This window comes from Leptodactylus fuscus, chromosome 1 (assembly GCF_031893055.1).
Source record: "Leptodactylus fuscus isolate aLepFus1 chromosome 1, aLepFus1.hap2, whole genome shotgun sequence".
Lineage (NCBI taxonomy): Eukaryota > Metazoa > Chordata > Amphibia > Anura > Leptodactylidae > Leptodactylus > Leptodactylus fuscus.
This window is the reverse complement of record NC_134265.1, coordinates 219,296,125-219,320,501: the sequence shown is the minus strand read 5'-3', so window position 1 is coordinate 219,320,501 and position 24,377 is coordinate 219,296,125. Positions and strand designations below refer to the sequence as shown.

At 38.9% G+C, this 24,377-nt stretch overlaps 2 protein-coding genes across 5 annotated transcripts in view; both read left to right on the top strand.

The window, feature by feature from the left end:
* SPPL2B (signal peptide peptidase like 2B) overlaps window positions 1-13,823 on the top strand; it is a 42,043-nt gene extending 28,220 nt beyond the window's left edge. The window contains exons 7-15 of one of the 4 annotated variants that reach the window (XM_075283327.1): window positions 884-980; window positions 1,171-1,287; window positions 1,373-1,454; window positions 3,572-3,646; window positions 3,744-3,806; window positions 6,238-6,337; window positions 8,563-8,640; window positions 9,624-9,784; window positions 12,545-13,823. In XM_075283327.1, coding sequence (XP_075139428.1) covers window positions 884-980; window positions 1,171-1,287; window positions 1,373-1,454; window positions 3,572-3,646; window positions 3,744-3,806; window positions 6,238-6,337; window positions 8,563-8,640; window positions 9,624-9,784; window positions 12,545-12,871 — 1,100 coding nt within the window. In that variant the 3' untranslated portion in view covers window positions 12,872-13,823. Of the gene's footprint in view, window positions 1-883; window positions 981-1,170; window positions 1,288-1,372; window positions 1,455-3,571; window positions 3,647-3,743; window positions 3,807-6,237; window positions 6,338-8,562; window positions 8,641-9,623; window positions 9,851-12,541 lie in introns of all 4 variants that reach the window. The other 3 variants (XM_075283320.1, XM_075283335.1, XM_075283343.1) reach the window with 3 other exon arrangements.
* Window positions 13,824-20,030: 6,207 nt separating this feature from the next.
* TMPRSS9 (transmembrane serine protease 9) overlaps window positions 20,031-24,377 on the top strand; it is a 187,051-nt gene continuing 182,704 nt past the window's right edge. The window contains exon 1 of the mRNA XM_075282860.1: window positions 20,031-20,160. The gene's annotated coding sequence lies outside the window, so the exon portion shown is untranslated. The remainder of the gene's footprint in view (window positions 20,161-24,377) is intronic.

Sequence of the window (24,377 nt, the reverse complement as noted above, 5' to 3'; positions counted from 1 at the left end):
ATATCCTTCCACATGTTCCCCCTTTCCTTACAGCGAAATCAAGCCAAGGTGATATCAAGAAGAAATAACAGAATGTTACTTTCATATCTCTGTACTGCTATCAGGAGCGTTTATTCATATTATCACCCCTCTTACCAGAGAGAATTTGTTTTTTGCGATTTCTTGTAAAATTGTGAGATGAACAATGACTTTTCTCCTACTTTTCACCTAACCATATTTGTTGTTAATTTAGATTTGTTTGTTTTCTTCATCATTGAGGATATAACCACAAGACTTTATAAGGGTTTGCTCTCGGGGTCCGGTGTGTGTATTCTTCCGGGTTTCCGTCTTCAGCCCTGGCAAAACTGGGCAGGGGACGGAAACCCGGCAGTCAGCTTTAAAACCCATTCACTTTGAATGGGTTTGTAAAGGTGACCGTTGGTGTCCGCCTGCGGCCTGTCCACAGGGAAACAGGTTTTTGTTTGTTTTTTTTGTAAGCCAGGAACAAAGTCAGACATGCAGGACTTTGTGTCCAGCTAAAAGAGTATGGTTTCCCCGCAGACAGGCTGCAGGCAGACACCTTTACAAACCCATTCAAGTGAATGGGTTTTAAAACTAATCAACGGATTTCCATCCCCTGTCCTGTTTTGCCGGGGCTGAAGAAGGAAACCCGGCGGAATGCACACACAGGACACCGGGTGCAAGTGTGAACACCCCCCTATGAGATTTAGATCTAAAACAGGATTTGAAAAGTTGCATTATATATTTTTTTATTTTTTTTTATTTTAGATGCATTTGTGTAATAAAAAATAATAGTGATGGAGGTCATGTGATGGAGCTTTTTTATTTTTTTTAATGATCCTAATGGTTTTTGTTAGATATATTGTTTTTCTTTTTTATACAGTTTATATAATCATTGGAATATTCTGTTTGGCTGCATCAATTGGACTTTACAGCTGCCTTTCTCCATTTGTGCGCATAATTCCATATGGGAAATGCAGGTGAGTGAGCAGTGTTATATATACTTCTATGTTGAAAGAATTATTATTATTATTTAGTATAAAGAGATTTGATTTGCCCCTCCACAAGAAAAAATTTTTTTTTTAAATAAAAAGAATGCTTTTATCTTTCATTAGACAGCAAAAAGTTGTAATTTTTTACTTTTTAACCTTTTATTCCTATCTTTATTAGAGTGCCAGAAAATAATTTGCCATATTTCCATAATCGCCCACCTATTTGGAAACTTCTGCTGGCATGCTTCTGTATTGCTGTCAGTGTCATATGGGGAGTGTATAGGAATGAAGATCAGTGAGTATTTCTGATAACACTGTAAAGATTGTGTCTGGGAAATCTTTATCATGCTGTTTAATGTCGCTCCGTAATTTTCTATCAGATGGGCCTGGATACTACAGGATATCCTTGGTATAGCATTCTGCCTCTACATGTTGAAGGCAATTCGTCTGCCTACATTTAAGGTAGGAATCAGGATGACCTTTTAAGTATAACTTTGCATGGGAAATTCCTCCCTGTCAAGTGAGTGCATCAATGTTAACTAGCTTCTGTTTTCTTAACAGCGCTAAGCATAAATCTATCCTAATATAGAAACTATAGTTGCTGTAAAATCCATTTACAATTACTGGATTATGCCATCTAAAATAACTAGCTGAGTGCAAGGCACAGCCCTGATTCCCTCGCTGCAACTGTTGCAGGACTTTGTAAATGGCCAACTACTTTTCCAAACAAGCTTTGCATAAATTAAAGTACACGAGAATAAAAGTACCCTGTAATAGGGCTAATCAATTAATCAAAAAATAACCAAAATTGGGGCCACATGGTGGCTCAGTGGTTAGCACTGCAGCCTTGCAGCGCTGGAGTCCTAGTGTTCAAATCTCACCAAGGGCAAAAAACCATCTGCAAGGAGTTTGTATGTTCTCCCTGTGTTTGCATGGATTTCCATCCCATATTTCAAAGACCTACTGATAGGGAAAAATGTACATTGTGAGCTCTATGTGGGGCTCACAATCTACATTTAAAAAACAAACAAACAACAAAACAAAATTGAAAGTCAGCTCAACATCGACTACTGCTCACATCAATTTCAGTTATTTTGCATTCATGCCATCCTGTCTCGTGATGCCATTGGTTAAAGTTTGTTACTGAGGCCGGTTGCAGATGACCATGTGCTTCAGGCCTGCAATGAATTAAAGGCACAGGGGACATGCGGATGTCACCTGTGTGCTGGACATACTTCCGTGGCCCCTTTCATTAAATGAATTGGAGCCACAGAAGCAGGGCCGCGAAATAGAACAGGAATAGGACCTGTTCTATATTTTGCAGTCTGGACTGTCGGCCCGCATCCAGAGAGAGATGGTGAAGGGAGAGCAGATATATTTGCTTATTATCTAGTAGTGACAGTTGAAACAACAGCGGAAAGGGTGAGATTAGGGGTTAATTCTGGACCATGAAATTTAATTTTAGGCAATCAATATACAGATCGCTTAGAATTTCCCCTCCCCTGCTCTTTCAACATTGACTGCCAGATAATAAGCATATGTATACAGGCTCTCCCGATCTCCTTCTACTGGTGTAATGTGAACAAAGATGATTTGGAGAGTCTGATACATATGCTGCTTATTTGACAATCAATATTAAACCAGCAGGGGAGAGGGGAAGATTGGGAGTTAATTTTTGGTAATCAAGGGTTAATCCTGGGCAATCAATATGTAGATTGCCCAAATTAAAACTCTGATCTCCTCCTCTTTCCTACTTTTAACATTGAGTGCCAGATAAGCAAATGTATAGAGGCTCCTGATCTTACTCATGAATCGTGATGATCACAATCCCCATAACCAAGCAGATCTGAGATTTTTTAAAAAAAGTATTGTTTTATCCTGGAAACCCCCTTTAACACATCACAATAGTGTTCTGCAAAACAAAAGTGTGTCAGTTCTCATTAAAACACCTGTGGTTTTGCCATACATTTTTCGGCCTTGCAGCGTACTATTGCAATATGTGAACCTAACTCAACATGGCAGTAGTCTACTGTTATATTGTTTGATCACTCTTCTTTGAAATACAGTATAGACACCTTCTTCCCACAAGAAAGGGAGCGTTCACACTACCGTCGGTGTCTGACAGCTAGTGTCCGCTGCTAATGTCCGTTCAAGCGGACAGCAAAAACCTACATGTTGGGTTTTGCTGTCCGCTTGAAAAGTCAGACATCTTTGGGAACGGACAGTTAAGGACAGACACGGACTGTAAAAGAACGCACCCGATGTCCATTTAAATCAATGCAAAATGTCACGGACACTGCTAGTGTCCGCAGCTAATGTCCGCGCAAGATTTTGAACAGACATTAGCAGCGGACACTAGCTGTCTGACACCGACGGTAGTGTGAACGCTCCCAAACATGACTACCTGGTTTGGAATTAGTATGAATTCTAGCAGTTACCACACCACTAACCATGCTTTTTAGCCATGAGTGCCTGACATAACATGAAAGTATATTTGTGGAAACCACTTTTAGATTATGTACTTTGTGAAAGCAATGATTCTTTACATTGTTTCTTTACATTTCTGTATTTTCTTTCAGAGCTGCACACTACTCTTGTTAGTTCTCTTTGTATATGATGTCTTCTTTGTGTTCATCACACCATATTTTACAAAGGTATGAATTTTAATAAATTTTAAGTGAATTCTTTGTTGAAGCACGGCCCTGCATCATCTTGTTGTCCAACCTTATGAAACACTTTTTCTTTTTTCAGAGTGGTGAGAGTATCATGGTTGAAGTTGCTGCAGGTCCATCAGATTCATATACTCAGGAAAAGGTAAAAAAAAAAAAAAAGCCATTTGTTTTTTGTTTTTTTTTTCTTGTATTATGTTACAGCATTCTATATTTCCACACTGGTACAGCATGACCTGGAAACTACATTAAAGTAGTTGACCACTTCCTGACAAATATTGTGGAACAAATATTATTTATATAATAAAAGACCATGAAAGGCGTGTAAAAAAGCATACAGAAACACAGAGATCTGGTGAAGGGGTGCATTTTTTTGAACGCTGTAAAACCCAAAAACACGTAATCCCAATAAATTCTGAATTATTCTTACCCATCGATGACCTGGTTTTTGAGTTTTGAGGAGCGCAATCCCTTGATGATGGTTTTTTGAAGACTCCATCCATAAATATACTGCTCAAAAAATAAAGGTAACACTCAAATAACACATCCTAGATATGAATGAATGGAATATTCTCATTAAATACTTTGACTTGTACAAAGTTGAATGTGATGACACCAAAATCACACAAAAATCATCAATGGAAATCAAATTTATTAACCAATGGAGGGCTAGATTTGGAGTCTGCCCCCCCCCCCCCCCAAAAAAAAAAATATAAAAAAATAAATAAATAAATAAATTAAAAATAAAGTGGAAAAACACACTACCGGCTGATCCAACTTGTAATGTCCTTAAAGCATGTCACAATGAGGCTCAGTAGTGTGTGTGGCCTCCACGTGCCTGTATGACCTCCCTACAACACTCAGTTAGTGCAGCTCATCTAGGATGGCACATCAATGCGAGCTGTAGCAAGAAGGTTTGCTATGTCTGTCAGTGTAGTGTCCAGAGGCAGATCCCCAGGAGACCATCTGCAACCTCATCAGGAGCATGCTCAGGCATTGTAGAGAGGTCATACAGGCACGTGGACGCCACACACACTACTGAGCCTCATTTTGACATGTTTTAAAGGGGCTCTACCAGCAGATTTACGGGTTATGAGGTAAGGATATTCCTGAATAGCCTTTAAAAAGGCTATTCAGGTGCTGTTATTAGTGTGTAAAAAGACCCCTCCGTTTTTTTTAATTACATCAAAGTTGGATCAGCCTGCATTGTATTTTTCCACTTTAATTTTAGGGGAGATTCCAAATCCAGCCCTCCATTGGTTAATAAATTTGATTTCCATTGATGATTTTTGTGAATTTGTTGTCATCACATTCAACTTTGTACAGAACAAAGTGTTCAATAAGAATATTTCATTCATTCAGATCTAGGATTTGTTATTTGAGTGTTCCCTTTATTTTTTTGAGCAGTTTATATATTTGTATAATAAAACAATATACAATTTTCACATGGACTGTAAATCACATGACCATGGTCAGAATTTTATCCACTGGGAGTAAGCAGAATGAATGACAGCAAGCAGAGATATAGAAAACTCCTTGGACTGGATACAGAAAGTATATTGGAAAATTGTACAGCATTTTATTATACGAACAATAACTTTTTCTCAATATTGGTGTGAAAATAGCCAACCCCTTTAACCTTAGTGCCAATAGTGACGAGAGAAGTCACAGAAGAGGCAAGGAAGCAAAGATGGATCAAGCATGAGCTTAACAAAGATCCTCCTTAGCAGTGAAACATAGATGTCATAACTTACTACTTCTTGGATCCAGCTACAATTCGAAGAAGTTGTCAGGGGCAGAACTAGCTGAAGTAGGAAAACATGCACAACACACAGGGATGAAACAATAATAGATTTCCTTTTTGACTTCTAGATCTGTGGAACAGGGTCCTCCCACTTTTTGCTTAAACGTTTTAAATGTATTTTTTAAAATATTTACTTCACATTCAAATTGTAAAATACTGCAAAATGGATTAGTGCTATATAAATAAAGATTATTATTCATTATCTAAGGTTGGGTTGACATTGCATTTTGAAAAAGTTAACAATATAGTCTAACAGTCTAAAGAGGAGGGGAGGTTAAAAACTTTGAAGGTATAGGTAATTCTCTTAATCACCCTCTAGAATGGGGCCAAAACGGGACAGTCCCAGACCATGTGTAGAAAGAAACCGCTTGCACTCTGGTTTAGCTAGTAGGTATCTGGGATTAAGGGCAATAAGGTTTAGGGTCCATTCACCAAATTCCTCACCATTTATCTCTGTGTGACCGCACCCTTATAGTTTCATGTGGATTCAATACTACCGAGATAATATATGTTTTTGGCCTGTTTCTTGAAGCCTGTTTTATATAGAGGAGCCTTGGGTAAAGAGATAAAACGTTACTTTTTAGCTTAAAAAAAACTTTATGCAGCTCTCGGTCATCACACAATTTTAATCATGTGATCATTAGTCCACGTGCAGCCGTTAGTACAAAGGGTTGAAGAAACAGTGAGAATTGAGCCTGCAGCTTTTTACTTGTATAATTGGTTATATGATCAGGTAATGTTTCTGTTGAATAATATACTTCTTCTGTACCAGCTTCCAATGGTCCTGAAAGTGCCAAGATTAAACTCCTCACCATTGGCTCTGTGTGACAGACCATTCTCTCTTCTGGGTTTTGGAGACATATTGGTGCCAGGTATTGCTATAATTGGATTAATATTAAGTCAAAAGAATCAGTCCTGTTAATAATAAAAATTGTAATTTGTTTTATAGTTTTGCATTATGTACTTGGGCTTGTTTATTCTAATAGTCTTTATTCTAATAATTTGGTGGACCTCTGCTTTGTCATCCCTGATCTGCTTATAAATAGTATCATGGTACACAATTTACAAAATCAACTTACAACTATCTTCTGCCACACTGGTTACAGTATTTTCAGACTAGCTTCGGCATGCCCGTTGTCCTGGTCTGTTAGAGGACCAAAACAACAGACAAATGAACTGATAAAATTGCAGACAACAATGGGGAACTGCACTTTACATGACACTGGCCTAAATATAATAGTAGTCAGGCAGTGTAAATTTAGGCAGGTAGTCTAAATATTTGCAAGTTGTATCATGGTGACTTATGCTGGTTGTTAAATCCTGTGCATCTTTGAACTTTCTAATATCCCCAACTAATTGGCTCACTTTTAGGCTTAAGAGGCCGCATAACGAAATGCATGAAAAAAAAAATGCTGCAGAAATGCATCAGTGCAGGCATAATTGACAAGCTCTGATTTTCAAAAACTCAAGCAATTTTGAAAACACAGCTTTTCTCCTGCAGATTTTTTTTTTCTGCAATGTGTGGATGAGATTAGACAGAATCTCATCCACTTTACAGGTACTGTAAATTGCTGCGTTTTCGCAACATGGGGCTTCAGCCTCATCTAGTCAATTCTTGCACAATTGAGGTGTGCACTGTCTCATCTAAAAAAAAAAAAAAAACACCTTTCATCAAAGTCAGCCCTCCTTGTCTACCTAGTCAAGAAAGTGGTCTAAAACTAGATCAAGATTTATTTATTTTTTTGGGTAAAATCCAAGTGCACACACTATAGTAAAGTCCCCTCATTGACTTGATTTCTATTTATTTTAAAGGGACACTATCTATACATGCATTTGTAGCCAATAAGTGTCCTATAGTATCATTCTTATTTTATTTCTTTAATATATATATATTTTTTTTAAAGCTAGAGGTGAATTCAATAGAAATAGGAGGAAAGGCTTGTACTTCTCCTTCCTGCTGAATCTGTTTCTGTCTTTGGGTGAAGAAACAATGCAGTGGCTTGACTTCTAAATAGACTGTTTGTGAAACCACCTTTAAAGCAGGCATCCACTTATAAACAATTTTTTCATAAATTTATAGTACATGTGAATATAAGACACTTTGTACTATCTCTTTGTTTACATTAGATTGGTCTCCATATTCAGCTTGACAGACCACTGTGGTGAAGGGAGTTGTGCAGTAAGAGGCTGCTTTTTGCTGGTTAATTTGTCTGTGCATTGGTAGCCTCGTATCTACAATTCTAGCCGTGTTAAGAATATAGAGTAGACTAGAATAGACTTTCTTTGAAAAGTAACTCAGATAAAAACTCTGCACACTTTCTTTGAAAAATCTCTAAGGAAAAAAACAGTGTTTCTGCTGAAGTCTTTTCTGCGGTGTTTATTGACTGCGGCTCGCTACCTGGGGTCTTAGCCTCAGAGCCATTACCAGGATAGGTAGATAGGTAGGCTGATACTGGTGTTCTAGGTAAAAATTTATAATGTAACTAAAAACAATTTTTTCCCTCTTATTTATTCAGAGAAACTCTGTTTATATACACATTTGTGAATGACATCCACATCTAAGCTTTCATGGTCTACTGACTTTCGGTTGCTTCATTTTTAATTTCAACCAGAAAGAGAATTCATTGGTCACACGCTAAAACCTAAGGAATGGTTAGGAATTAACAGAATTTTACATCTATTTATAAAAACACAATTTATGATAAATGGCACTACCCACAAAACACATTCATCCACAGGCTATATTGTAAATCTCTGGTGTGAGTCTCCCCTCTAAAATGAACCCTAAGCAGCAGCTTACCTTTATTCCATCCCTGCTGTTAGTCAGATTCAGATTGTCAGTAGCGGCCAAATTTATGGTAGAAGCTAAGCTCTATGAGCTAAGCTATTTCCATAACTTCCATAGAAGTGAATGAAAGTTACAGAATCCCTTTCACGTTTATGAGAGTTAAAGAATCAATGTATCTCAGAAAGATCAGCTGTTATGTAAAGCCCTACCAACATCAGCAGAGGTTATTGTGAGCTATAGGATGGGGTATGTTTTACCTACAGCTTGTCGTAGCCAGAAACAAATATCATGATGCATGTCTTTTTGCAGGTCTTTTGGTGGCTTATTGCCATAGATTTGACATTCTGATTCAGTCTTCAAGGATCTATTTCCTGGCTTGCACTATCGGTAAGTATGATTTTGGATTTCCTCTAGGTGGTAGTGCTGTATTGTAGATAAATGTGTTATCCTATCTAGGGGATTGAAATGTATGATACACATATTATCTCCTTTGTGTTACATATTTTGATTTAACAGAAATATGTTATCATGCATCAAATAGTTAAGGATGGAATCTAAATACATATCACAACATTATGTTGGTCATTCTTAATAGATTTTATAAATCCTTTTGGTATTGAACACTACAACATTTTATAGAAATACCTTTCAAATGAATAGAGCTCTTTCTTACAGAAAATTAAAAGTAACCCCTTATATTTTTGTTTACACTCACCCCCCCCCCCCCCCTTTACATGTTACCTAATAGGATGGTGCCTGTATCAGGAATCCACATTTTCACATAATGTTTGTAACATCCATAAATCCATACATCCATTTACATAGTCAAGACAAAAAAAGCCTTTTTTGACAGACAAAAACCAGAGTAACTTTTGTGCCTGGTAAAACAGACAGAAATATATTTATTTGGGGGGGCGGGTAATTAAATATAGTCTTCAGATGTGATGTAAAGACCTCCTTAGGTTAAGGCCCCACATAGTGAGCTGCTGCAAAAAAGACCCCGCCGGAAACACATCACATTTTTTTGTTTTTTTTCCATAGCATTTTTCACATTTTTCTGCTTCTATTATATACCTTATGCTATTACACAGAAAACATTTTTGAAATTCACGCACTTCTGCTGCAGCATTTTTTTTCCTGCAATGTGTGGATGGGATTAATTAGAATCTCATCTACTTTGCAGGGACTGGAAAAAGGAGCATTTCCACAATGTGGGGCCTCAGCCTTCTAGTGATATATGTGTTATATGTGTTATATTTTGACCTCTGTGATATTTACTGCTAATAACCTGCCAGTGTGAAAAGTAATTTTTTTTTTCATCCATTTTGTTTAATGTAGCATTTAAATTATTTTCTTTTTTACTTTTACAGCATATGGGATAGGTCTCCTTGTGACTTTTGTGGCACTAGCTCTTATGCAAAGAGGACAACCTGCTCTGCTCTATTTAGTTCCTTGTACCCTCCTGACAAGCCTTGCTGTGGCACTTTGGCGAAAGGAGCTTCCCTTGTTCTGGACTGGCAGCGGCTTTGTGGTGAATACCAGTTTGATATGACTATCTGATTAAGGATTTAAAACATTAATTTTCCTTCAAGACAAAGTTGAGTAAACCTTTGATGAATTAACAAAATGGGATGATATAACTTTTCTTAAATGTCCCTTTTATACAATTATTAATATTAAGTGATTTGATGTATGTTTAGTCTGACCGTGGTTGAAAGGTCTGATATATTGAGCTGTATGTGCACTGGATTTGCAGGATTTTGTTTCTGTTACGTTGAAGTGCCGTCAGTCACTATAGGCTTACATATCACAAACACATAATGGAAATTATTCTATGATGCTTTTATATTTGAATATGTGCATTTTCCCACAGTTTCCATACAACAGGAAAAGATTATCCTTAAAGGGGTATTCCCACCTCACATACTCCCCAGTCTATACTCCTGTAAAATCTTCTTTCTTCCTGGTTTCTTGCATCATTTGGTGGGCAGGGTTTCACATGCAACCTGCCGTTTAGCTCCGCCCCCAAATCCGTGTGTAGCTCCGCCCACCCATATTGGACTATGAAGTACAGGCTGGAGCAACTTCATACTGTGTTACATACAGAGACTGCCTGTCTCTGCCATAATGAACACAATTCAATTAGCTAGCCTGATAACTGGGAGAACAGAAGAAATGAAAGCAGCTCCTCTCCTCTATCTGCTAACAGGAGGCTAGGTCACATGGTGTAGACACAGGAATAGCTAGATACACAGGCTGGCTCCCTGCACTTAGCCCCTCCTCCCTCCCCCTGAGAGCAGCAGATACATCACTTGACTCATGAGCAGCTAAGTCAGGGCTGTGGCCACAAAGAATTGAATAAAGTAAGATAGTGGACAAACAAATCAGTTTAGCTGAAGCAATGTATTTAGGAAAAGTCTTACATCCACATTAACAAGCAGTATAGATAGGATCCTTGTGACGGGACAACCCCTTTAAGGTTTATTCTTCTCATATCTCTGGTATCTGTTTCCTCGTATAGGAATGCATGGGTAAACCAGATGTTGTTACTTTGACAATACTACTTTAGAAATTAAGAACAAATCCTTATACGGAAGAGACATCCTAAAGGGGTTTTCTAGAACCTACAAATGTATGAACTATCTTTCAAATAGGACATGAATATGTGATCATTAGGGGGTCCAACATCACCACAGATCAGCTACTTGGGGAAAATATTGGGCTTCTTCACTGAATACCAAACCCAATAAGCTACATTTCATAGGGACTGGGGGTATTGTAGCTCAGCCCTTTTCACTTGAAGTGGTACCCTTTGAACAATGACTGTAATGTCACAACCCCAACTGATCACATATTGATGACTCATGCTAAACATAAGTCCCCGAAAAAACCCTTCATAGTATCATGACTGTATCAAGTGTTTTGAAATTGTGAATTCTGAAATAATTGTTTCAAATACTGTCAAGTAGCTAGGTGGGCCCAATAGTTATTTAATCAACTCATTATAGTCTACCTAATACATTTTCCATCAAGTCCAAAAAATGTTGAATAATCTGTCAGTAAAGAATAGTCACATAAATTGTCATTGCAAACATTATTGGTTATATAGGTTTAAGTAGTTTTGTTCCTTTGCGAACATTAATCTGTAATGTTAACAGTATTAACAGTAATCTGTTGATATAAAATTCATCTCCAGCCCAAATAAATATTCTAAACATCCATTCCAATGAATGGACAACTATGCAATACATGGTTGTGTCAAATCTGCTAGACAAGGAGACAGCTTTTGAAGCTGCTCTCCAATCTGACTACTAGAGATGAGCAAACACTGTTCGGATCAGCTGTTCCGAACAGCATGCTCCCATAGAAATGAATGGAAGCACCTGGCACGTACACTCATATCTCATATCGTGGCACGTACACTTTGCCGTGCCAGGTGCTTCCATTCATTTCTATGGGAGCGTGCTGTTCGGAACGGCTGATCCGAACAGTGTTCGCTCATCTCTACTGACTACTACAAAATACGGTAATCATGGACGTCTGTATGCATGCTAAAGGAGGTTGAAGGGGTTGTCCCATCAATACCTGATATTTTTTTCTGAAAGAGATTATTGAAACATAGTAAGCTCTTGGCATTTTTTTTCTCCATGAAAATTTTTGCATGTACAGTGAAGGAAATAATTATTTGATCCCTTGCTGACTTTATAAGTTTGCCCACTGACAAAGACATCAACAGTCTATCATTTTAAGGGTAGGTTAATTTTAACAGTGAGAGAATATCAAAAATAAAATCCAGAAAATCACATTGTATTAATTTATTTGCATTTTGCATAGAGAAATAAGTATCTGATCCTCTACTTGACCATTAAGACAACAGTGTTCTCACTTGGCTAGTACACCCTAATGTGCATTAACACTAAAAAGAGATTGTCTATGGAATGGCTGAATGGATTTGGATAAAGTAACACATTGTGGGTGACAACAGCATTCAGAACTGTATGTCATTGGGTTTTCAGACCTAGTCATAGGTTCTCTTTATCAAGCTGTATGCCACATTTTAACATGTTCTACATTGTAGTGTATATGTATTTTCTTATATCTTTTGTATTCCCTGCATTCCAAAAATATGGCATCTGGAATTGTACCAGGTGACATTATAACAGATAAATGAATATGATCCTGAAATCCTGTGCACAAAATTCTAAAATGTGCAAATTATAATCCCATCATATTTATTGGATAGTTATTGTTTGAACTTTGCTGTTTGGTTTTTGTTTGTTTTCCTTAGCAGAAAGACCTACCAAATCCAAACCCGGTTATCGCTCCCAGTGGGTCAGAAGCTTGTTTGAGCCATCACACAGATAATGAAGAACCTGTCAGAAACCAAGAAAGTGATCATGCCAGAGAGTCACAGCTAGAAGACACAGAAGACTTTACTAGAACTCCAGTGGATGAACAGCTGTGCCTGACTACAGACAGAACTGTGGTACAGGAGACAGAAGAAAAAGATCCACTAAACTCTGGATCTGCAAGACCAGCAGAGAATCAGCTGACCCCAGACCTAGACAGTACAGTCTCAGATAACTCGGTAAAAACTGTAAATCAAAATGTCGAATGAACCACAACAAATGCAACTGCTCCTTACCTTTGCCCAGACAAAAGCAGGACCACATTAAAACCCCACACTCCAAAGGTGGCTCCAAATGCAGACAAGACCAGGTCATGTCTCAAAACTTAAGCTAAAGCAAGGAAACTGCACAGAATATTATTCTGTATTCACATAATTTGGATACTTGCATTTCCACAACATTGTTTCAAATAATATCAATGTATGAATAGCAATATCCAGCATAAAAATTCCGATATTTAGGCAGGTTTTAAAGCCTAATAGCAAATAAACTATGCACAATAAATTGGAGATAAACTTTTTTGGTAAAAAGAAAAAAATGCCTTGTCCGGTGAAAAAATAAAGTGGAAACCCCTGAACCTTTTTAAACTGCTATAGGTTGTTGGGGGAAAAAAAATAGTTTTCCACTCCCCGTATAAAAAAAAAATGTTTGAATGTGACCTAATGAAGCTCTTCAGTGTCTTTTTTTACTCACATGTTTTGCAAATGCTGTCTCAGAAAGCAATGACGCTGGAGTACGGCGTGTTTGTCCAGCTACCTCCACAAAGCTCATAATGGTGCCAGTCAGTCAGCCAAACAAACACAGGGTGACTAGCAGCAAGAACATAGAAAGCGAACTCTTGTCACGAATGTACAGCATAACTGCACGCCTCTTCAGTATCTTTCTGTATTGCAGGACATACACTGCAAATGAGTTAGCAGAAATGTTTCCTTTCTAAAAGGAATAGGTACTTATCATATTTAGATAACTTGATTTTTTTTGAACAAAAAAATGTATTTACAAAACAGTTTATTTAGTTGTGTGTATGTATGTGTTCATACACACTACATATGATGTAACTTTTTCATTTATCGCAGTTCTAATTTAAAATGTATTGAACTAGTAAGTTCACAGCTACTCAAGTTGTGCAGGAGATTGTAAATAAAGACTTTTTCTTTTCTACTATTGTGTGATTTTTGTGTTTTGAAAACAATTGAATGTGTTGACCTCTCTAATACCTAGTGCAGTTCCCAAAACTTTCCAAGTAGAAGCTCTTGGAGACTTGTCCTTCTCAAAGGGAGCAAGTCATATTTCATTTCCCCTTCCCCCTTTTCCTATATTTTCTGCTACTCTTTATTTTATTGCCTGTTTTTATGTGCAATGACATCTGAACATACTTGTGGCTCCTTTGTGAGCTTTGTACAAACACAAAAAAATAAAACGCCAATGCATCTGCATAGTACCAGGGGTGGTAAGTAAGGAACTGTCTGTAGTTCATAGGTAATGCAACAGACTGTGGAAGTGTATCTCTCCTCTAGAAATTGTATGGTTCTCTTTAGCATTCTGTTTTAATGTGGTAGTGGGCTGAAGGGGTAGGGGACATAAGGCTGGATTCACACCATCGATGATTAAAATGAGCGTGAAAAATATACATTTCTCCTGGATCCATCATGCATTACTGTGTATGAGAAATTTGTGAAAACAGGTAAAATTAGGACATGATCTATGTTTAATAGACTGTTAAAATATCAGTCATGTGAGTAGTCACCCTCAGAAATTGTGGTCATGGGACCACTGTTAAACAGCCATCACGGAGTGGATCTACATGTGAATATAAGGTGGTGTAAAAAGGTAAGATTTCTGTTCTAAATACATAATTGTTTATTTCAGAATATGTGCATGAATATGTTTTTATGTCATTACAGGGAAGTCCCTTTTTAAATTGGGTATTAAATGTTAAAAGGTTAAAATGACCCTTTATTTAATCTGAGGCCAGCTAGTTTATTTTAACTTCAGGTTAAGCTTGGAAAACCCTCTCTCCCAGTGGGATACAGTAGATTTAAAGCCCTAGGAAAAACAAAAAATGGCCATAGACAAATTTGTTTAAACTGTTGCCAAGGAAATTGAAAGGTTGGCTTTCCCTTTCAGGTAGTTTCTGGAACTTGTCGATCTGGTTTTTGAAGGGTGCAGTAAAGCCTAGAACCCATTTCTAAGATACTATCTGTGTAAATGATCCCAAATAAAGAGTTTGGCAGTGCTGTGCTCAAGTGAGTTCTGTGTCAGGCAGTGCTTTCTCCCTTTGCTTCCTACCTACTATTTCAAATACAGATAGTTGTACTACTAATCCAAATTGCTGCCTGGGTGCAAAAATCATCTCGGCACAAGCATTAAATGGGTAATAATTTATACCTCTCTTTTTAATTTCAGAAATTGCAATTTTTTTAGCCATACTAAAGATTCCACTGTCTATTATACTCCGGACTATATTCAGCAGGCGATAACATTTGTTTCTTTTCCTTATTTTATAGTTTTTAGTTTTCACTTAAAACTTAAAAGCGTAAAACCGCTACCAAGGTCTGTCTCACAAATGGTGGTACAATTTATTCCACTCTGTTACAGAACTTTTTCATACTAACCTTACCTAAACCTCTTGTCAAACAATGTGTTTATGGGTTGCACTTTGTGCACATAACAGTGCTCCTGTAAATGAATGGGTCTTCCCCAAACTATTTCCATAATGTTAGAAGCAGTTAACCATCTCAAACATCTTTTACATTCTGTAGTGTTAGTTACACTGCAATGGAAATAAGTGGCCTAGCCCAATCCCTAAAATTATGTATGTACCATTATGTCTACTTTATATTTGGGTAAAAAAATATGCAAATCTATTCTCCAGGATGTAATTAGGAGAACAGTGCCTCTGTATGCTGCCCTCTAGTATCCCTGCGCTATGCTGAGGAGGTCCAAAAGACCGAAACAGCGCTGTCCATAGCTGGGAATCTGTTCCTTTTGGAATAGAAATACTAGTTTGGCAATAAACCCCGCATTATGTCAGTAGGCTTATTAACTGAGTCATGCATGATGTTAAGGGGGCTGTCCCTAGAGGGAAGTGTACAGAGGCACTGTTCTCCTAATTTACATCCTGGAGAATAGATTTGCATATTTTTTACCCAGAATCCCTAGTGGAGCAGGAATGACTTGTAAGTCTCCATACGCCTATGTAGACACACACTCTCCCTAATGTGTATGATTATCCCCTGACCCTACTTTATACCTGGGCACTGTAACATTCGCAATGGTTGCATGTAACTTAGTCTAGTGTGCGGCTGTCTATGGAAACCCATCTTGTGATGCATTAAATGGTAGACCATTTTTAAACTGCCATGCACTTCAGCACTGTGTGCCCCTGCTTTCACATGAGCCATTCACAGAAACTGTAATTTACCAGGAAAACCACAAAGCATAACGAAAGAAAACACGATGTATTTTCCTTGTGGTATTTTCCACAAAATTATTGAGCGGTGTTCTACAAAGTGGGGCCTTAGTCTTTGTTGTAAGACAACTTTTAGGTTTCAATTTCCACAATTAATTGTAATGTAGAGGTGATAACGTATTTGCAGCTAAGTCATCCAGCACAGGGATGCCTTTATGTCCACCTTTTGTTGTTTAATTGAAAGTTTCCGTAAAAGTTTTAATAGCAAAAGTGTGAAAATAATTAAATAGGTGGGGTAGGAAATTGGTTTCAAAACCCTGTTATGCTTGGGTCACATCTGAGTTTGGTAATCCGTTCGGGGAGTCCGCATGTGGACCCTCCACCCCCCAAACGGACTACCGAACACATTTGCAAGTGGTGTGCAGTGAAAGGACATGGACTCCATAGACCAGGGTAGGGAACCTTTGGCTCTCCAGCTGCTGTGAAACTACAACTCCCATCATGCTCCATTCACTTCCATGGGAGTTCCAAGAACAACAGAGCCAGTATGCATGCTGGGAGTTGTAGTTTTGCAACAGCTGGAGAGCCGTACGTTCCCTACCCCTGCCATAGACTATACTGGGGTCCGTGTGCTTGTCACACGCTGCCCGCATGAATCATGCCGACAGGAAAGTAGTTGTGAACTACTTTCCTGTCAGCATGTTCCCTGTGGAGATCTAGCGGCAAGCACACGGACCCCATTATAGTCTATGGGAATCTGTGTGGTTTTACTGTACTGCTTGCAAATGCGTTCAGGAAGGGGGGGGGGGAGGAGTTACTTCATGCGCACTCCCGAACATTATACCAACACGGATGAGAACGAAACCTTAAAAAAAAAGATATAGGAGCATAGAAGGGGGTGCAGTCATCATGGCGCTCATCAGTTGTAGAGGTGAGGCACAATAATTCCCATTTATTTAATAACAATAATAATATTCACAGAACCAGGAGCTAAAGGGAAAACAAAGGTAGCAAGAGAGATAACCACAGTCGAGAGAGGTATAAAAAGGTGTAAATAAAAGTCGAGAAGGTATTCAGCAGCTTGAGATTACATTTGTGATACAATAAGGGAAATTTATAAAGCTAAATGTCAGAATTGCAGCGTAATTTGCACCAAAAAACTGAAGACAACTGATGACAACCCTGCGTTACAGGGGGCTGCGTGGAGATGTCTCAGACAGCGTGTAATAGAAGTCAATGGAGTCTACTATACACTGCAAAACATTAGTATTGTAAGAGTGATGAAAATAAAAGTAAAAAATTTGTAAGGGTCCATTCACATGGAGTAACGTGCCGCATGACCTGGCACATATACGGCGTGTGAGATTTTGAGCGCCGTAAAAGCTCCCATTGATTTCAATGGGAGCCTAGATCGTATACGCAGCGTTATTTTGCGGCCGCAAAATAACGCGGTGTATACGATCCAGGCTCCCATTGAAATCAATGGGAGCTTTACGGTGCTCAAAATCTCACACGCCGTATACGTGCCAGGTCATGCGGCACGTTACTCCGCGTGACTGGACCCTTAAGGTATGAAAAAGAAAAAAACGAAAAATTCAAATACACCCCCCCCCCCCATTCCCAGGTTTCCATCTTCTGCCCGAGAAACTGGACAGGAGACGGAAACTGGCAGTCAGTTTTCAAAGCCATTCATTTGAATGGGTTTGCAAAGTGTCCACCCATGAGCATCTTCTGCCTCTCCGTGGTGAAACCGGTTTTTTTTTTTTTTTTTTTAACCAGTCACAAAGTCGGCCATCCAGGATTTTCTGTCCGGTTAAAAAAAAAAAAAAAAAAACTTTCGCTCACGGCCGGACACTGCCTGCCGGGTTTCCGTCTCCTGGGTGCAGATGTGAACCCGTCCTAATCGGCTTTCCATATACCTCAAATGGATAGTAATCGGTTTGTGTCCATTTTGCAATCAGTTTTTTCTTCTGCGCATGGTCAGAAAATGGAGGGAAAAAAAAACCTGATTGCTCAAAAATGGACACAAACGGTCTTGGGTTTTTTTTTTTTTTTTTTTGAACAGACACCCTCTAAAAAGACAGATTTGTGTATCTGCTGTATACGGTTTAGAATCCTTTTTGTACTAAACCGTTTTTTTTCTTTAAGCAGTTTGCAAGTGGACGGATACCAGGCGCAAATGTGAATCTAGTGTCTGTTTTCCTATGGCTGAATGGGCTCATGTAAGACATGCTCAGCCGGCCCTAGAGAGCTTTTGGACTGCACAGGCGACGCCCCCGGTGCTTTTTGAGCAAAGGGGAACCCCCCCCCCCCCCCTTATGCTGTCTGAAAACTCATTTGCATATGGAATAAATAAGAAATTTCTCAGGAACGGCAGGTGCTGATCAGAAAAAGAAAGGTAGGAGAAGAATAGCCTTTCTTAAGGCTATTCCGACATGGTCTCAGTTAAAAAAAAAAAATAAAAAAAAAGGATTCTAATGATAGAATCTCTATAAATCCATAACAATTGGCGCAAATGCATTTTTATTTCCAACTCCACCTCATTTTGAGTGTTTTTTTTTTCTTTATTCCAGCTTCCCAGTACATTGGACATGGTGCCATTACAAAGTACAATTTTATTTTATTTTTTTTTAGCAATAAGCCGTCATGTGATTTTGTGAAATGAAAAAAAATTACAGCTCTTTGAATGTGAGGAGGGGAAAACGGAAATGCAAAAATGAAGGGGTTAATTAACTTATTCCAGTGTGACTTTCTCTGTTGATAGGATTGGCTTTGGTATGAACAGAGCACACTGAGTGGACTCAACTGAAGGCCCACCCACAGTGCACCAACTGCCTCATTTACATACGAGGTCAAGGTTCCTTTCTCCAAATCTGAAAGTGTCATACAAAAGCTATGTTGTTTATCACTATAATGGGCCCTTTTCTCGGTGGCAGCAGTTGAATATGTTTGGGGGAGCAACCCTCTAACTGAGCATTGCCAGGGAGAATCTGTAGCAGTTACCAAAGGTGGGGGGGTCATTTCATTATTTCATTTCAATAGATGTATCTCCAGTTTTATACCACCTGACTCTGGTGTCATATGAAAGCTGAGTTTCTCAGAACTGCTGTGTATAAAAATTATGCTGTGAGTCAAAACCCCTGCAAAACGCAGCAAAAAATCTGTAGCAGAAATGCTGCGATTTCAAAAACAGTCACTGTTAAACACAGCGTATCAATTATACCTAGGAAAACATTATTCTTAGGGAAACATTGACATTTTCCATATAGGTATCAGATGCAGAAAGTCCGCAGAGGGAAACTCTGCAGACTTTCTATGAAAAGCACTGCGACAAAAACCGCAATTCGTTTCCACCGCAATTTTTCCCACGCTATGTGGGTCCTTAGCCTTACACTTTAGCTAATGTGTGCAGTGGCTGCTGAACCAGACATCAGCATAGATGACAGTGACGCTGTGTTGAATATGATGCTAGGAAGAAAGAAGATATTTGTGTCATTAACAGGTTACTGATCTGTAGTTTTACCTGTGTAGAATACATGTATATGCAGTTTGATGTCAAGCTACAATAAGCTACAAATCTTATATACTTGCCTGGTCATTTGTACTTGTCGATAAAAGCAAGAAATCATATAAAAATATGTATGCTAAAGGAAGAACAGCAACTATTCCTACTCAAATATATGCATGAATAAAAAACCCAATAAAACAGAATGAGTATGTTCCTAGTAACGTTTGGTAATTTCCTCTTCGAATCCTTGGTATAAAGTTTCTTGTGTAACTCCTGTCTTTTTATAAACAGGTACCGTAAAAGCCCTTGTTCCCAGGACAGATCCATTCAATCTTTCACAATCCAGATAAATGTGCACTCTTCCAAAGCCAATCCCATGTACCTGTGAGTTCTGAATATTCATAGACTAGAGAGCTTTCTACCCCCCTCCCCTTCTAGCACAAAAAAGGATCGACTCAGGTAACGAAGACAGTCAATGCAGCAAGGGACTTTTATGGGACATAGCTGTGGTGTTGGGAACTGTCCTTTTAGGATACAGAAGGACTCTTCTGTACTGAGCACACATTCATCTTGTTTAGGTGAGAATGTTTATATTTTTATTATCTACAATATATAATTACTATGATTCAACTTTTACATCACTAGTTAGCCCTTGTGATGTTGGTTAAGATGATAAAAAATATGCAAAAGAACTACTTTTAAAAAGTTCAACCTACTTAAAAAAAACAAAACCAAAAAACCCTGCTTGTATTTTTTTTTTTTTTTTTTGTTATCCAGTTGTCTTTTTGTGTTATTGGCTGCTACAACATTTTGTTACTGTAGTTATCTTTATTAAGCAAGTTCTCAAGTATATAATAGGTCGACAGCTGTTGGAGTGTTAAATGAAAGGCTGGAACTACTGTACTATGTTAGAATTAGCAAGATGTTACTTCTGCTGCATACAAGATCTAGACCTCACTAGTCAACAATCATTCCTTGTTTGCTATTACTGTACCTCTCGTTGTATGGTTATAACACTTATTCTTCAATAGTTTCATTATTGTAATGCCAATGTGAAAGAAAACCCAGAACTTGGTGAAGATGCGTACATGTCATTGAGTAAGCATTTGGTGTAATTAACTTTCCACCCTCATTAATGCCTAGTCCGTTCCAAGAGGGAACACACAGTGATTGGTTTATGTGCTCGCCATGCTTTCTGCACACGCAACATTCTTCAGAATTAGTGGCAGAGAAAATACATGGAAAGTACGCTCTTATGCTACCACATTAAACAGGTTGTTCAGGGAGTTTTAATTCAATTAAAGTCGCCTGGGTTTTTGTTGATGCCAGACTTGGGAGTTAAGGGGTGGTTCTGATCCCAGTTTCTTTGGTCAGAACCAGCACTGGGTCCCTCAAGAGCCACAGGTAAAGTTACCTGTGGTAGTTGGCATTACTTTAAAGGGAGTCTATCATTGCAAAAAGTCCTTTTAGCTAAAACTAATAGAATAGCTAAGTCTATTCTATTATTACCTTTACCTCATGTCTTGTCCCCGCCATTTCTTGTTAAAACACTTTCTTTCGTTATGCAAATGATCCTCACCAAGCACCCTGGGCGTTCCCCTAGGCCTCCGAGCACTTCTCGTGTCACGCCTTTAAAACTGCCCCTCCACTTCTTGTGCTCTGTCTCTTCTCCTTCCTGGCCTTTGACGCCGCGCTGTTGTAGTTGAAATCTTGGGCATGCGCCGTACCGCTTCGAGCAGCCATTTTGTTGTGGTCAACGACAATGTACTGCACCTGCAAAAGAACTGAGCACACCAAAATGGCCAATTGGACATGCGCAGTCTGCTCTGACTGAAGTGGTACTGCGCATGTCCAAGATTTCAACTACAGCAGCAAGGCTTCAAAGGCCAAGAAGGAATAGGAGAGATAGAGTACAAGGAGTAGAGGGGCGGTGTTAAAGGCATTATGTGAGGGGTGCTTGGAGGCCTTGAGGAACGCCCAGGGTGCTCCGTGAGCATCATTTGCATAATGTTTCAAGCGTTTTAACAAGAAAAGGCTATTCAAATGTGTGTTTAGCTAGAAAGAACTTTTTGCAATGATAGACTCTCTTTAATTTTACAGTCCCCATAGCACAGGTGAACTTGGGAGAATAGAGAGGTGTCCCCGCCATATTACTTCTGATGCTCAGCTGTGTAACAGCATTCGGAAGTTACTCAGGCAGATTGAACCCCTGAATGCTGTGGTCAATAGGGGCAAGATCACCAACCCTTGGATAGCCAGCTCTGAGGGGTTACCATGGCAACGACCTTTTGACTGCCTATGCTCAATTCCTATAGTGAACCTATATGAGATGTGATGCAACACTTTGTATTGCAATACGTTGCACAGGGGATCGGCAATAACAGGATCCAGTCCCCTTGTGTGACAGGAAAAAAGTTTAAAAAGTTAAAAACTAAGACTAAATAAAAATTTTGAAAAACCCAAATTACAATTAAAAAACACATAACGTAAACAAAAAAACTAACGAAACTCTAGTATCCCCATGTGAGTATAAGCACCCACTGTACATAAATAGCGTTATTTATCCCGTAAAAAAAATAATATATATACCGCAATGTGGAAAAAGTCATGCATGTGATCAAAAAGTCATATATATTAAACGTTGTTACCAATAAAAAGTGCAACTTGCCCTGCGAATAAAGCCCTTACAGATCTCCGTCAACTAAACAGTAAAACAGTTGTAGGCATCAAAATAGGGTCCCCCCGGAAAATTGTTCATTTTCAAAAAGTAACATTTTATTTGAAAAAATGTTTAAACGTAATAAACCAATAGAAATATGATATTGCTGTAATCATAATGACCCACCAGATAAAGCTGCCATATCATTATATATACAGAGCGAACGCCATAACAACTAAATGTAAAAGATTATGATAGAATTGTGGCTTTCTTTATGCCAAATGAAAGTACAACTTGGCATGCAAAGATTAAGCCTTTGCCTAGCTATGTCGACAGAAAACTAAAAAAGTTATGAATTTTGGAAGGTGGGGTAGAAAATATTAAAAAGTCACAGATCATTAAAATACAAACTACACTGCATCTTTAAGGGGTTAAAGCTTGATGTTTAATAAGCAGTTTCTAGGTGCAGAGCACTGCATAATGTATATCAAGTTTTCAGCTTGGAAGACCCTGCCTAGCAGGTATTATGGGTACTGTTGTATATACTGTTGTAGATGTGGCTCATGGTGCACGGCCTGTTTTGGCACTAAAGATGTACCATTTTGTTCTTTTTGAACCTCAGTTGCTACTTTTTTATTAAAGTGGGTGGATATCAAGGTAGTCTAGGTCAGGGATGCCTAGACCTGTCAAATTTAGTAGAATTCAACCGAGAAAGTTGCCCATAGCAACCAGAATGCAGCAATAACCTTTTTAAACTACTCATAAAATGACCGCTGAGCTCTGCTTAGTTTCTACGCACAACAAAGAAAGTTTTGATAAACTAAGCCCATTTTGGGGGAGGTTTATTAAACTGTCCAAAGGAGTAAAAAAGGTCTTAGTTGATCACAGCAACCAAACACAATGCAACATTAAATTCTAATAGCGCTGTGGAGAAATAAAAGCTGCTCTGAGCTATAGGCAACTAAGTCAGATATACAGATATATATATATATATATATATATATATATATATATATATATATATATATGGTATCTGTATCCTGTTCCATTAGGAAGGGGTTAATAGGAGCACTGCAGATACCCTATATTCAGCCAGGCTGAATTCCAAGTGGGGGAAAAAAAAAAAACAGTCCTCAAGTTCAGGGAAGGGCAGACAGACAACCAAAACACCCCCTCCCCTTTCCCAGCACCCAACAACTACTGCACCCAAAAACTCTGACCATTTTAATTTCTGAAATTTCCCAGTAGCTGTTGCATTCCCCCCCCCCCCCCTTGGCTTATACTCGAGTCAATAAGTTTTCCCATTTTTTTTGTGGTAAAATTAGGGGCCTCGGCTTATACTCGGGTCAGCTTATACTCGAGTATATACGGTATGTCATTTTTCTTTCATTCGTTAGGTGTAAGTCCGTATTAAAGTAATAATGCTTTTGTACTGTTCTTAAAATGTTACAGCCAGGGCCGCCACCAGGAATTTTGGGGCCCCATACACCTTGACTGCCCCCACCCCCATTTTAACACTACTTTATTTTGTGACATACCAATTGTGTATTACCTCCCAACTTTTGAAGAGTAGAAAGAGGGAGAAAATGTGCAGCGCGCCGTAACAAATTTAGCTCCGCCCACTTTTCTGTTGACTCCACCCATTCTCATTCATTTTCATGTGCTCCCACACAGTATAATCGTCCTACAGTCACCTGTAAATTATATGCCTCCCCTCCATCTCTCCCCCACTTTCATATACACCCTTCCTCTGCCCCCAGTTTCATGTCCCCCCTCCATCTCTGTCCCCAGTTTCATGCTGTTCTCCCCCTTTCAACTGCCCACAGTTTCATGTCCCCCCATCTCTGCCCCAGTGTCATGCCGTTCCCCCCTCATCTGCCCCAGTGTCATGTCATTCCCCTTTTCATCTGCCCCAGTGTCATGTCATTCCCCCCTTCATCTGCCCCAGTGTCATGCCATTTCCCCCCCTTCATCTGCCCCAGTGTCATGCCATTCTCCCCCCCTTCATCTGCCCCAGTGTCATGCCATCCTCCCCCCCTTCATCTGCCCCAGTGTCATGCCATTCTCTCCCCCTTCATCTGCCCCAGTGTCATGCCATTCTCCCCCCCTTCATCTGCCCCAGTGTCATGCCATTCT